Source organism: Bufo bufo, chromosome 4 (genome assembly GCF_905171765.1).
Source record: "Bufo bufo chromosome 4, aBufBuf1.1, whole genome shotgun sequence".
NCBI classification, from domain to species: Eukaryota; Metazoa; Chordata; class Amphibia; order Anura; family Bufonidae; genus Bufo; species Bufo bufo.
This window is the reverse complement of record NC_053392.1, coordinates 142086336-142101578: the sequence shown is the minus strand read 5'-3', so window position 1 is coordinate 142101578 and position 15243 is coordinate 142086336. Positions and strand designations below refer to the sequence as shown.

The following is a 15243-nucleotide window of genomic DNA, read 5'->3' as shown; positions in this document are numbered from 1 at the left end:
CCCCAGGTGTAGTCCTAGTCTTAGTCACACTGAACATAAAAACCGGATGACAATGCATGTATTACTCTCATCTTATAAACGCCATACTATACAGATGGAGGACACTTACTGGGTGACTCCTCCAGATCAGTCTCCATTCCCGAAGGAAGTTCAAATGGAGGTAGTGGACGGCAGGATACATATGTCCAAATAACTAGCAGCAGTAGAATCCTCATTTTTCAGCAAGGAAACTGTAGTCGCAGGGGAGTGATGTGCGCGCCTTCTCCTCTCTTCTCAATCACACCTATGTCTCCTGAGCAGCCACCTTTTGTCTAGAACTCGGTGATGTCATAATAGCCGCTATGTCACCCCTCTGTGACTTCTGACCTTTCATACACTACTATGACATCACTATGTATATCTCCCCTCTGTGACTTCTGACCTTTCATCTAGCCCATTACTACACTATTAACACCTGTGTGATAAATATTATACAGTGGGCACATTTACTGTAATATCATGCTCAATATAAATGTTATGGTGGATACACTTTCACTGAGATTACTAGTCTGTACTGTTACCAGTAAAGACCAGTTTGCAGTCTGTTCTTCTTTATTTTACTGATTTGCTAAAAGCAGCTTCCACTCTGGTGAACCTGGGCCACCCAAATATTACATGGACAGACATACACGGCCGCTTCATAATACTAAGTCTCCATTAAAGGAATGTTATTCCAGCTGTTGCAGAGGGTATGACTGGCAACCCCCAGCAAAATCAGCTACTCGCCAGGGGTTGTAAGAGCTGCAGCGGCTCCTACCTGAATAAGACAACCCCTCTAGTGTACGGCTGGATGGTGACACTGGTCGGGGCCAGGATAGCAGAGTAGCAGTGATCCCATAGAAATGAATGGGCTCTAAAAAAAAATGCATTTTTGCGACTTGTACAACAATCCCATTCACTTCTATGGGATTACTGCTACTCTGCTATCCTGGACCTGATTGTTTTCTCACGACACATTTTACTGCATGTTATTATTTGAGCCAATATGTTTTACCATTGATTTATTTAAAAAAATCTAAAAATTAAGAGAACATTTGTAAAAATTCACTATTTTCTAAATATGAATTTCTCTACTTTTATGGCAGATAGTGATACCTCTCAAAACTGTTATTACTTTACATGTTCCATATGTCTACTTTATGTTGGCATCATTTTGTAAATGTCATTTTATTTTTTTAGAACGTTAGAAGGCTTAGAATTTTAGAAGCAATTTTTTAATTTTTAAACAAAATTTCCAAAAGCACCAATTCAGTTATAAAGTGATTTTGAATGGCTTATGTTACAAACTTTAACCCTTGAGGTGTTCCACAAGAATTATAAGATAAAGGAGATGAAGTATTAAAATTTCCTTTTTATTTTTTTTATTTTTTATGTTAATCATTCTTCTTTTGCAATCCTGGTAAGGGTTAACAGCAAAATAAACCTCAATATGCATTACTCTGATTCTGGAGTTTACAGAAATACCCCGTTCTGTATTTGAATAGACCCTGACGTAATCGTACAGTAGAAACCCTCAAAAAGTGACCCCATTTTGAAACTACACCCCTCAATGAATGTATTATGGGCTGTACTGAGCACTTTGACCCCATAAGCGGTTTACGGAATTTGTAAACACTTGGCTGTGAAAATGAAAAGTTTCATTTCTTCCAATAAAATGTTGCTTTAGCCCCAAATTTTTCATTTTCACTAGGGGTAACAGGAGAAAAAGCACCCCCTAATTTGTTACCCATTTTCTCCTAAATATGGCAACACCCGATATGTGGTGGTAAACTGCTGTGGGGGCACATGACAGGATTCAGAACGGAAGGAGCGCCATATGGCTTTTGCAGTGCAGATTTTGACGGATTGGTTCATGGGCGCCATTGATTTTAATTTTTCGAGTGATTGTCTCATGTGGGGGTTTATTTTTTGCGGGATGAGTTGACGTTTTCATTGGTACCATTTTGGGGTCCATATGACTTTGATCACTTGGTATTACACTTGAGAGTCAAGGTGACAAAAAATGGCTGTTTTAGCACCGTTTTATTTACAGCATTCACCCGAGGGGCATATCATGTGATATTTTTATAGAGCAGGTTGGTACGGATGCAGCGACACCCAATGTGGCTATTTTTATTTTTGTTAAAGGGTAACTAAACCTTTACATAAACTTTTAATATGATGTCCCTAATGCCCTAATAAAACTATCTCTAATATACTTTATTAATCAATTTTCTATTTTTACTACACTTTTTCCTGCCTAAAGTGCACCAATCCCTGTGCGCTTAAAACTCTGTTCTCTGTACACCGCTGACAGCTCAGCGGTGTACGGAGTACATTTTATCAATGGGGCTGCAGTAGCGCTGTGAGTACAGGCAGGATCGTATATTGCTGCTCCTACCCGTGCTCTCTGGACGATTACTAACTCCTGGCCTAGCACATGGGTACTTTGTATTAAAAATAGAAAATTGATTAATAAAGTATATTAGAGATAGTTTTATTAGGGCATTAGATACAAGATATTAACAGTTTATGTAAAGGTTTAGTAACTTAATTTTGGGAAAAGGATATTATTTTAATTTTTTTAGTAACTTCAACTTTTGGGGGTCTGATCCCCTGTACAGTGTATTACAATACGTCTGTATTGTAATGCATTGGCTGTCAGTGTATTACACAGTGTAATACACTTACAGCCTGCTTGCCTGTGAGATCCAAGGGGCTGGATCTCACAGGCTTGCATGGAAGGCATCAGACGGCATTCCCAGCCATCGGGTCCCCGTCACCGCATCGGGGACTCTCCAAAGACATTGCACCTGCCAGTGGTGTTTTCACCAATGCCAGTGCATACAGCCGGGGCACAGCTAATGGGAACAGCTGGTCCCCTGCTGCTGATCAGGCGGCACAGCTCCTGCACCCACCCGATCAGCGCGGCGTAGCTGTACGGTGCTGGGATTTAAGTCAGTCTCCAGCGCCGTACAGCTAGTAGAATACAATACCGGCGAGTCAGGTCCGAGTGTCGACGCATCTGAGTGGTAACTTGTAAGCAGCCCCTGGACGAGACATCAGCACTAAATTGTGTATCTGAAGTTTCCAGAATTGAGTTTTATAGCTGCATAATAAACTACATTTACCTTGCGCCATTGGACTCGAGCAGTAGAAACGTGTCACTCGAGTAATAACTCATATTCCGCTGTCTGATGGGGAAATGGTTTGGCAAATACCCGTTGAATGTTGCCTATTGGAATTTCAGTGAACGGAACTATGCAGATTGGTGCAGGTCCTCTCCTGCCCCGGCATTACACTGCGCTGTACACAGAGACAACCATGGTTTAAGTTTGGCAAGGAGGATCTTGAGTGTCTGCAAAGCTCTGACCTCATTCCCATCAAACACCTTTGGGACATCAGTGCATGACCCTACAAATGGAGTTTTATCTGAACAGGCACAAATTCACACAGACGCTCCAAAATTTAGTTTGAAGACTGGAGGCTGTTAGGGAATCTGTCACCACCCACCTGTGTATCCATCCAAATGAATTGTTATATGTGCACTAGTCTTCTGAATAAGATGCTCTTTCTCCCCACCAGAGGTCACAATAACACCTGAAACAGAAAAGTCTAAGGCGTATCAATATGCTTTAGACTTTTCCCCTACATTCAGCAGCACAGGGAACGTCACAGGTAGCGATGCGGCCTGTGCCTGAAATGACCAATAGCAAAGTCCTGCAGGTAAGGATTTTTTTTGTCCAGTCTTTTTAACAAAATCTGTGACGGAGGCTCCAAACGCAGGTGTGAACAAGTGCAGGCTACGTATTTTGAATTTAAAATTATTTAAACGTTCGTACTCCTCAAAAATGGTAAGAGGAGTATTTTTACTCTTCCGGAAAAAAATGAAGTTTGACCTCTGGTGCCCGCAGTCATATAGTGATGCCCTCATTGCATCAAACTGTTAATTTGCATATCAAAAACCAATTTCTCTGGAAATTTCTCAGGATGGGGGGGGGAAGAGCATTTTTACCCAGTAGACCGACGCCAGTCTAACAGATAACTCAGATGGATATGCAGGAATGTGGTGACAAATTCCCTTTAAAGGAGGGAAAGTGCATACAGTTCCATATACAGTAGCAGATTAACACGCCATAATTTGTGACTTATTTAAGCCACTAATGTGGCATGAAGACTGATAAATGTCCGCCAGTGAGTGGTTATCGTGTTTTATGCCATGAGTCACAACAAAAACCATGACAACTGCATTGTGCACCTTTCTGCTGAAACTACTGAAGGGCCTTCAGATAATCATCTGCCCTCCCCGGGTCCTCAAGTTATGGGAAAAATCAGCAAGTAGGCAGACCACTGGTCTGTATTTAGAGGGGGGGCGGGGGGTTATTTAGGGGGTCTGTATTGCACACTTTCTGTTCTGAAATTGTGGGCACGTAATTCTGAGTTTTACAGTAGCAGCCGAGTGGATGAGATGGGGTTCTCCAGGTTTAGGGCTGAACCTGGATATAAGCAGTTTTTATTCCTTTTCCTATATATGAGAGGAGCTTCGGAGGATTTCTTTGCACTGATGCTCCCCCTTATCACGCTGCATCCAGTGATGAGGCATCAGTATGCCAAGTGGAAACTTCTGCCTACCAATGAGCCTGGTGACGTCACAGATTGGCGCTGCTGGGGGCTATTTTGGAGGCGGGTACTATTCTAGTTTGCATAGCACCTGCCTCCAGAACGGCCTAAATCACCCATTTGTACCTCCTAACCGCTTTGCTGGTATTGTAAAACACTGCTGATTTGCTGCAAGGACAAATCCACATCGTATGCGCCCCAATTCTCTGTGCGAGAAATCTGCAACGTAATGCAGAGTCTCATCTACATGGTGAGGTAATAGACCTGCAGTGTGCACGTCAGTTGTCTGTGTGGGTTTTTAGTGCCGATTTCACCCTTTGAATGGATAGGGTGAGATATGGGGCAAAGCTCTCGTCAGAAGGCATGACAAAATCTGCAGGTAACGCGTGGATTTTGGTGCAGAAGTGTAGCAAAGTCCGCAAAGAAAATCCGCATAAACTGCACAGCCAGAAGTATAGGCCCAAAATGTGACGCATTTGTTGACATAAGCTGGTCAAAATTGGGCTGGGGGATATTTGTGACTGTGCGCTGATTGGGTTTACAGTAACACCATATTGCAGTATGTTTCACATAGTTATCTGCTCCCAATAACCCCCAATAAATCTTTCTTCAGGTCAGAACAAGTATCTGATACAACAGCAGCCTGACCGCTAAGAGAACTACCAGGCTGTCTGCATGTGGAAAGTCTTCAGACACGTTCCCCTTTTTCACATTATGTTGTGACCTTGTGCTAAAATAAAAATGACAAAAAGTTAGCTGTTCCCCATCAGTCTGCACTCAGTACCCCATAAGGAGAAAGTGACAACCGATTTTTAAATCTTTTTATTGAAAAGGAAAAACTAAAATCTTGTATTCAGACCCTTTACTCAGTTGAAGAAACTTATGCTGGGGATTACAGCCCCCAGTCTTCTTGGGGATGGTGCCACAAGGTGTGCACACCTGGATTTTGGGATTTTCTGCCATTGTTCTCTGTACATCCTCTCAGACTCTGTCAGGTTGGATGGGGACCGTCAGTGGACAGCCATTTTCAGGTCTCATCAGAGATGTTTGATTGGGTTCAAGTCAGGGCTCCAGCTGGGGCACTCGAGGACATTCACAGAGTTGGCCCTAAAGCTGGATTTTACACTGCTTGATGTTCAGGCCGATTATCGGGAACTAACGTCCTTACAAACGCTCATTCCTGATAATCTGCCCATCTAATGGCGCCGCAGATGATTCAATGAACGAGCAAAAAAAAACATTTTTTGGTCTACAAACTATTTATACATCTATAATTCTTATATAATTTATAGCAGTTGTGCAATCTATATGGTCAGTTTTTTGATCCACCTATGCATACCTGATTCTACAACTGCATTCTTATTATATCACCACACCGTTGTTTTACTACCTTTTAGACTTGAAAAAGGAATATCTGTACTCCGAAACGCGTCGTCACCAATGTTATCAATAAGGTGATTTAACCCCTTAGTGACCACCCTGTTTTGGCCCTTACTGACCAAACGTTTTTCTTACTTTTTTTTATCATCGTGTTCCAAGAGCTATAACTTTTTTAGTTTTCCATCTCTCTCTCTCTCTCTCTCTCTCTCTATCTATCTATCTATCTATCTATCTATCTATATATATATATATATATATATATATATATATATTAACGGACCTTAACATGTATAGCTTGGAAGAAAGAAAGAGACAGAGGGGATATGATAGAAACTTGTAAATACATAAAGGGAATCAACAAGGTAAAAGAGGAGAGAATATTTAAAAGAAGAAAAACTGCTACAAGAGGACACAGTTTTAAATTAGAGGGGCAAAGGTTTAAAAGTAATATCAGGAAGTATTACTTTACTGAGAGTGTAGTGGATGCATGTAATAGCCTTCCTGCAGAAGTGGTAGCTGCAAATACAGTGGAGGAGTTTAAGCATGCATGGGATAGGCATAAGGCCATCCTTCATATAAGATAGGGCCGGGGGCTATCCATAGTATTCAGTATATTGGGCAGACTGGATGGGCCAAATGGTTCTTATCTGCCAACACATTCTATGTTTCTATGTTTATATATATATATATATATATATATATATATATATATATATATATATATATATATATAAATAAAATCTATCGCTATTTTGGGGTACACATAACTTTCTGATTTATCTTTTATTAACTCTTTCTGGGAGGGAGATGGGAAAAACAGCAATACTGCCACTGCGTTTTTACAGTATAAATATTACAGCGTTCATTTTTCGTTATAAATAACATATCTTTATTCTCTGGGTCAGTACGATTACAGTGATACCAAATACATATTTTTATTTTATTTTATTTTTTACAACTTTTTTGCAATAAAACCCTTTTTTAAAAGAAAAAAATGTTTTTACATTGCCTCTTCCCAAGACCCATAACTTTATTTTTCTTTCTATGAAGTTGTGTGAGGGCTTGATTTTTGCGGGAATTTTTCATTGCTATCATTTTGGAGTAAATGGCGCTTTTTGATAGCTTGTTATTAAATTTTTTCAGTGGCAACTAAGAATAAATTAGCAATTCTGTGTTTTGTTTTGTTTTTTATTAATTTTTTTTGTTATATATATTTTTTTTTATGGCGTTCACTGTAGGGGATAATTTACGTGATATATATGTAGTCCGGGTCGTTACGGACACGGCATTACCAAACATATGGGGGACAATTTTTATTTATTTATTTTTGCAATTTTTTTTTCATTGAAAACCGTATTTTCATTTGAAAAAAAAAGGATGGTTTTTTTTTATTGAATAAATTCGTTTTGTTTTTTTTTGCCACTTAATAGTCCCACAAGGGGACTATAACATAGAGCAGGGATGGCCAACCTGAGACTCTCCAGCTGTTGCAAAACTACAACTCCCTGCATGCCCAGGCTACCTCCAGCTATCAGACTACAGCAGGGCATGGTGGGAGTTGTAGTTTTACAACAGCTGGAGAGCCTCAGGTTGGCCATGCCTGACATAAAGGATTTTGATTGATTTTAAAATGCAATGCATTATCCCTATAATGCATTGCATTTTAATGGCAATGCTATTTTAACATTGACCAGCAGGCTGCGCCAGAGAGCCCGGACTGGGGCCTACTTCATAAGCGAGGTAGGCTTCACACACATCGGCACCCCGCGATCGCATTTGCGCGGTGCCGATGGGAGACAGAGGGAGTCCTGCTGGTCCGGGCTGTTAGAGCAGGCCCACGGCTCTCATGTGGGAGCCGGGTGATTGCCAGCACCCCAACCAATCAGCTGTTTGAAGCACTCATGCGAGCCCTGCCTTCTCTTCACTGCAGCGGCAATCAGGTAGAATTACACGTCGCCTATTCACTTGAACATGAAGGAGCTGTCCCATTGAAGTGAATAGGACGGCATAGTTGTAATTGTACCTGCTCACCGCTGCAATGTCGACGGTGAGCAGGTAAACAGTGAAGAGAAGGCAGTGCTAGTACGAGTGCTTATCGGCCTTGGTGCAGATAGGTCATCAATATAAAAAAGCGGACAACCACTTTAAATCTGGTGGCCAAGCAAGTGTTGCAATCTGGGAAATGTTTGCTGTCCATAAGGATTTTAAGGAGACAAAAAAATGAGTTTAGTGGAGTGACAGAAGCCCTTTAAAGGGGACATATCCTTCTTCACCCAGGCAGCCCCTCTGAGATGAGCATTTCATGGACCGATACTCTCCCTTGCCCTGCGCTGAACTGCTTTTTCATTAGATCCGGTGACGTACCGGGTCCCTGCTAGGCAGAGACTTCCGCTTAGCAGTGTTTCCAGTGACTTCACCGTAACTAATGGGTGGGCTTTAGCGCTGCTCTAGCCTGTAAAACTGCTAGGGCAGCAGTAAAGCCTGTCCATTAGTGCCGCTGACGTCACCGGGAACACTGCTAGGTGGAGACAGGTAGAGACTGTTAAATGTCTGGTGTTTTAGACTTTTTGTAAGCACCAGCAGATGTGTATGTGCGCTCAAGTTGTTCCTAAATGAAAAGGCCACCTGTATAGATCGGTTACCGGCAGAGATTTTATTTTTTTATCAAAAGATAATGTACGGCATAAAATGATTTTAGCCAAAGTACTGACAAATAGGCTACAAAAGGTGATTACGACCATTATTCACGAGGACCAAGAAGGATGTATTCCTGATAATTCCACATTGGTGAACCTCAGAAGTTTATTTATTAATATTCCGAGGTGTTCTCAAACTACTGGGTATCGGGCAATTCTAGACGCGGCTAAGGCCTTCGACAGTGTGGAATGGAGCTATTTGTGGGCGGTGTTGAGAGCTACGGGCTTTGGAAATATCTTTTATCTCGTGGGTACAATTACTATACCAAAACTCACAGAGCTAGGATTCCAGCAAATGGGAGCACATCGTAAACTATACACTGGAGACAGGTACTCATCAGGGTTGCCCTCTTTCCCCCCTCTTTGCCATTGCTGTTGAATGTTGGCATGTTTAATCAGGTCACCTTCATATCTTGTGGGGTTTCCAGCGGGGACAAGTGAAGAACGTGTGTCCCTCTATGCAGATGACATGCTGGTCTATGTCGGAGACATTGAAAAGTCTATTAATCCTCTGATGTATTATTAAAGTCTTTGGCTCCAGGTCGGGCCTCACTATTAATTGGAACAAGTTGATTCTCTTTCCTCTGGATCCTATTTCTCCTCATTTGTCACTGTCCAACACTCGGCTACAGGTAGCACATCAGTTTACTTATTTCTTAACGTATCCGGACCTCTGATCTGGGTAACTTTGGTGGGGACAATATAGACCCGCATCTAGTAAATCAATACTTGGGGTAAACTACCTATGACTGAGGTGGGGAGAAGTAATCTTCTCAAGATGATTTTTAGGGTGAGATATTTTGCCTAGAAGGGTTTTCGCTGTGGGAAGAGAAGGGGGTATTATTTTTAGATCAGATTCAGAAGGGTGGTGTTTGAGACTGATCAAATGTTTTAATCGGAGTTTGCCCTTTCTTGCACTACCTTCTCCCAATTCTTCCAGGCACAATTTGAAGGATCCCATAGATTGTTTTTCCATCCCCATTATACAGCAGGGGTTCCACAGAGGGGCTTATATTCTTGATATACTTAGTGAATCCATGTTGAATGAGGTTCTCCCTGTTAATCAGAAGTGGGAGATGGATGTAGGCCCCATTTCGGTGGACCAATGGAATGACATTTTAGCTCTGATGCCCCAACTGTCGGTTTGTGAAGGACATCACATGTCACAATTGTTACTCATTCATGGATTATATAGAAGACCGGTATTTCTACATCGTTTAGGAGTCAGAGTTGACCCCTCCTGCCCACTATGTGGGTTAGGCCCTGCAGCCGTTCTGCATATGGTATGGGAGTGTCCACGTTTATCAGGATTATGGAAAGGGGTTCTGAATGTCATTTGGAATACCTATCGGTTAGGTATTCCCTTTGAACCCAAAGCCTGCATATGGAGTATCCTGGGCTCCTGTACTCGGGACCCCAACATGACTCTGAGTTTGCAGCCTCTATAATTGCAGGCCCGGATTGCAAGGCATTGGATCCAACCAAATCCACCTACTATCTGAGTTTATTTGCAGCGTTAACTATGTGCTTCATATTGAAAAAGGAATGTCCATAAAAAGAAAATGTCTCCCTACGTTTGAAGCCCTGTGGAACAAGTGGTTCTCTACAGAGCGATGACTCTTCAGTGCTTCCTGTGCAGGTGCAATGTGCCTCGACTGGATAGGATTTGTTCCGGACCCGTTTGAGTGTGCTTATCGGGGATGGGTCCCATGGGTGGGATGTGAGTGCATTTCACTGTCTCTCCACTAGGAGGATGGGGTGGGCATAATTAGGGGACTATTGTGCAACAAATGTACTTTTCGCCTCATTTTTGCCTATTATTGGATGTTGCATCATCCCCAATGTTTGTAATTTTTGTTTTACATACAAAATGTTTAATAAAGTATCTGGAAAGAAAAAAAAGTGTGTGTATTTTCATTATACGTAACTATATCTCATCTGGTTTGTGTGTAAGGCTGGGCATACACTTTAATAGCTGACTGCTGTCTCCCACCCCCACCCCTTTTTCCCCCATATACATGATGGCTTGGTGGAGTGTGCATGTCTTTTAGTTGTGGAGTAGGGTGCTGCTTACTTGGAGCCCTCCGCTCTGAGTGACTGCTGTAACATCCAGCCAGGAAGCAATTTTTGTGCAGGTTACTGTGCGTTTCTGCACCCAAACTGCGCCAAAAAACACAATTTTTAATTGCAGATTTGATGCGTTTTGCTGGAGATCTCACACTTCCATTGAATAAAAGTGCAATCTGAGGCTAAAACCACAAACATGATTGAAATACTGTAGATTTGGATATCTGCACGACAGGTCAATTTCCATGCAGAACAAATCCGCAAAGTGTACCTGAGAATTTTCTGTTCTCATATACAATTTACTGGTAGTGTAGCTGGCGGCGGTAATAGCGGCGGCTTCTCCTGAAAGGAGGGGCTGCTAGGCGGAGCAGTGTGCTCTGCCCGAGGACACTGGCGAACATGGTGGCAGTGGAGCTGAAGAGGATTCCGAAGTGGTGGATAACTACTGCCAGGACATCCAGTTTATGGTCCATTCACACGTCCACATGAATGGGTCCGCATCCATTCCCCAATTTTGCGGAACAGGTGCAGACCCAGACAGCCCACAGTCTGCTGTCCACATCCGTAGTTCCGTTCCACGACCCCGCACAAAAGATAGAAATGCCTATTCTTGTCTTAGGCTGTGGACATGCTCTGTCATAGTGCTGTCCGCAAAATGCGGAACACACATGGCTGGTGTCTGTGTTTTGCGGATCCGCAATTAAACCGCTTGTGGACGTGTGAATGGACCCCTAACGTGCAGTACAAGATGACAGTGCAGTGTGTGATGTCTGTAGTGAGTGCACAGCAGGCTATTATAGCCAAGTGATAAAGTTCAGTCCAATGTACTGTATCTTCCCTGTACTTTATCACTTGGCTGTGGTGCATTCACTCCAAACCCCTCTTAGGGGCTTATTAACCCTATGCTGGAGGGTGGGGAGCGATGTTATTTACAAGGGACTGTATGTTGGAGGGGCTGGAGGAAGGTCAGTAATGTTATTAACATGGGACTGTATGTTGGAGAAGCTGACGAGTGAGGTTATTAACATGGGACTGTATGTTGGAGGGGAGCGATGGTATTTAGACTAGTAATGGTTCCTTTGCATAAATACCCACCTCTTAGGGCACATTCACACCACCGCTATTTATATATCTGTTAGGCCGCATGCACACAAACGTATTTTCATTCCTTGTCCGTTCCGTTTTTTTTGCGGACCCATTGAAATGAATGGTTCCGTATACGGTCCGCAAAAAAAAAAAAGTAAGGTACTTAGTGTGCATTCTGTTTCCGTATTTCCGTTCCTATCCTTGTCCGCATTACGGACAAGGATAGGACTGTTCTATTAGGGGTCAGCTGTTCCGTTCCGCAAAATACGAAATGCACACGGATGTCATCCGTATTTTTTGCGGATCCGATTTTTGCAGACGGCAAAATACATACTGTCGTGTGCATGAGGCCTTAGAGGAGCAGAACAGTAAAAATAATGGAAGTCCTGGATCGGGCCCATAACTGACAGGAGCGGAGCTGAACAGACTCCACGGACTATAATGGGATCCATTCAGAGGCCTGCGTGCAAGGCTTTTTTTGTCTGGTCTTTTAGATGAAATCTGCAACAAAGGCTCCGAACAAAGCCTCCAACGCAGAAGTGAACAAGCCCCTAACATTATGTATTCTTACATATTATGTTTTTTTAATTACTGAAACTTTCGTACTCCTCGGCTAAAAATACTCCTCAAAAATGGTAAGAGGCGTATTTTTACTATTCCGGAAAAAATGTAGTGCGACCTCTGCACGTAGATGTATACGTATGTCAACTTTTCACACGTCAGTATTTTTCTATATCCCGATTTTCGGTCCGTTTTTTTGCGGATCCGTTGTTCCTGAAAATGTTTCCGTATGTCATCCGTTTTTTGCTGATCCGCAAAAAATGGAAACATGTATAAATTTCAATAAGCAAATAAAGTTGTTTGGATTTCTTTAAAAAAAATAAAATAATAATAATAAAATTAAAGTGTAATTTCCAGGAACGGAATCCGCATAATTGTGCTGTCCGATTTTTTTTTTTTCCCAGGACCCATTGAAAATGAATGGGTCCAGATCTGGTCCAGATCTGTTCCCCAAAAAACAGAACAGATCAGAAAAGAAAAAACGGACGTGTGAATGGACCCTAAAGGCACCTTGGGGGCACATTTATTAAGACCGGCGGTTTAGACACCAGTCCTAATATGGCCCTGCGCTAGCGGTGCATCTGCTGGAGTTATGTAGAGGCACCGGATGTAGAACACACGTAGGAAATGGTACATTAAACGGCCTGCCACCCCATCCCCTTCCCCGCTCATGTGACACCCACCTGGTGTTAGGGAAAAGTCCCAATCTGTGCCAGAAATACACCTAATATAGGCATATTTTGTCTGATGGCTTAGCATGGTGCTTTTAGAACTTTTTTTTATGATGCATTATCATGCAGTTTATCTATCTAAAAGCTCAATGCTAAACCTAAACAGCAGAAGACAGTGGTGGTGGTGTAAAAACGGACCGGTTCTCTTCATACTTACAACGTTGGAAGGTATTTTATGGATAAATCATGTGCTTGGAGGAATAACATTTTGGTCAGACACCTAAACATTACGTCACCGTGTTTCTTGCTGCATTAATTTTTATGAGATCACCGCTACTCTGCGATCCTGGCCGCGACAGAGTTGCTGTGTAGTCGTACCCTAAGGGCTCATGCACACGACCGTATGTATTTTGCGGTCTGAAAAAAACGGATCCGCAAAAAATACGGATGACATCCGTGTGCATTTCGTATTTTTCGGAACAGCTATTCCCTAATAGAATAGTACTATCTGTAGTGCGGACAATAATAGGACATGTTCTATTTTTTGGGCGGAATGGAAATACGGATATACGGAATCGGAATGCACTCGGAGTAACTTTCGTTTTTTTTTTGCAAACCCATTGAAATGAATGGTTCCGCATACGGTCCGCAAAAAAAAAATGGAACTGACACGGAAATAAAATACGTTCGTGTGCATGAGCCCTAAGTAACGATTAACCACAAAAAAGTAAGCTAATTAAAATGGACACCTTACTGTGTGCGCTAATATATCGGTTATCTAACACTAAGCAATGCAGTATACATCATAACATTTATCTTCATCAAAACTTTTTTCTTCACCTGTAGGTTCGAGATGACGTCTTAAACTCTTTAAATAACAATTTCCTTCAGACGCTTAATCAAGCTTGGAATGACCACCAAACCGCCATGGTAATGATTAGAGATATACTCATGTACATGGTAAGTGTCCCAAAACCAAGGTGAACATTTGTGCATGTAATATATCCTGTCATCATATCCCATGTTATATACCGTCATCAGCCGTGTGCAGCTTGTCCGTATTATGCCGACGGTATTGAAGTGAAGGTAGATGTCCTGTCTCTCAGGACGTCTGTATCTACAATTTCTTTTAATGTCTGTGTCCAGTCAATTTCCTCTCACACGCACTCACAGTACACTTATTGGATTCTTGATATGGGGCCTTAAAAGGAGTCTGTCACCTCATTTTCACCAATATAACTAACAACACTGCCCCATAGAAGATTGCAAACGCTTTTCAAGCATACCTGTATCCCATGTCCAGGAAAAGCACTCTTATTCTGCTGAAATACAGCTCCCAAGTGCCCAGCTGGAAGTGAAAGTGACTCCATTTCTAACGGCTATATCTTCTGATATAGTGGATCTAATGCTGTGGTTCTGATATAGTTTGAAAGGTTGCAATGCCAGCTTTCAAACAGGACTATATTTCTAGCTGGTACCAATCCTAAGATATGAGCAGCCCTCCCCTCTTCAGTCTGGTTTGCTTTGGGCAGTTAGGAGCTGATTTCCAGCAGAATAAAAGTGCTTTTCCTGGACATGGAATACAGACATATAGTGCACACAGGTATGAGGGGTGGAATGTGTCTGCAATCTTCTGTGGTACAGTGCTCTTAGATATATTGGTGAAGAATCAAGGTGCGGTATCTGTGGATCACTACAGCTGAGTAATGGATTTAAGGTGCTCTTGGTTTATGTGACCCACCCAGTCACAAAGAGAAATACAAAGTTATATAGGATAAACCAGGCACTCAAGTATGGAGTATATTGATAAGTGTATTTATTCCCACAATAGAATATAACAATAAAATTCACCAATAAAATACTATAAAATATTAAAAAACACTTTAAACCATATTAGCAGCAATAATATACATATACACCAAAAGTCAATGCGTTAATTGGATAGCAGCGGCATCAGTACATAAATTAGCAGCAGCAATGGACATATGCACTAGTTAATAAATAGCGGCATTGGACATATGCGGTTTGGAGATGCTGAAGTCATTGGGTTCAGAAGACAAGGAAAACGCAGGAAAACCGCAGTTGATAGCAAAGTCTTATAAGCGCTTTTTCGGTTTTGGTAATATTGAATTGCACAGCGGTGG

At 42.0% G+C, this 15243-nt stretch overlaps 1 protein-coding gene across 2 annotated transcripts in view; it reads left to right on the top strand.

Moving 5' to 3' along the window:
- CUL3 (cullin 3) overlaps positions 1 to 15243 on the top strand; it is a 120509-nt gene that overhangs the window by 64962 nt on the left and 40304 nt on the right. For both annotated transcript variants that reach the window (XM_040428015.1, XM_040428013.1), the window contains exon 3: positions 13946 to 14059. In XM_040428015.1, coding sequence (XP_040283949.1) covers positions 13946 to 14059 — 114 coding nt within the window. The remainder of the gene's footprint in view (positions 1 to 13945; positions 14060 to 15243) is intronic.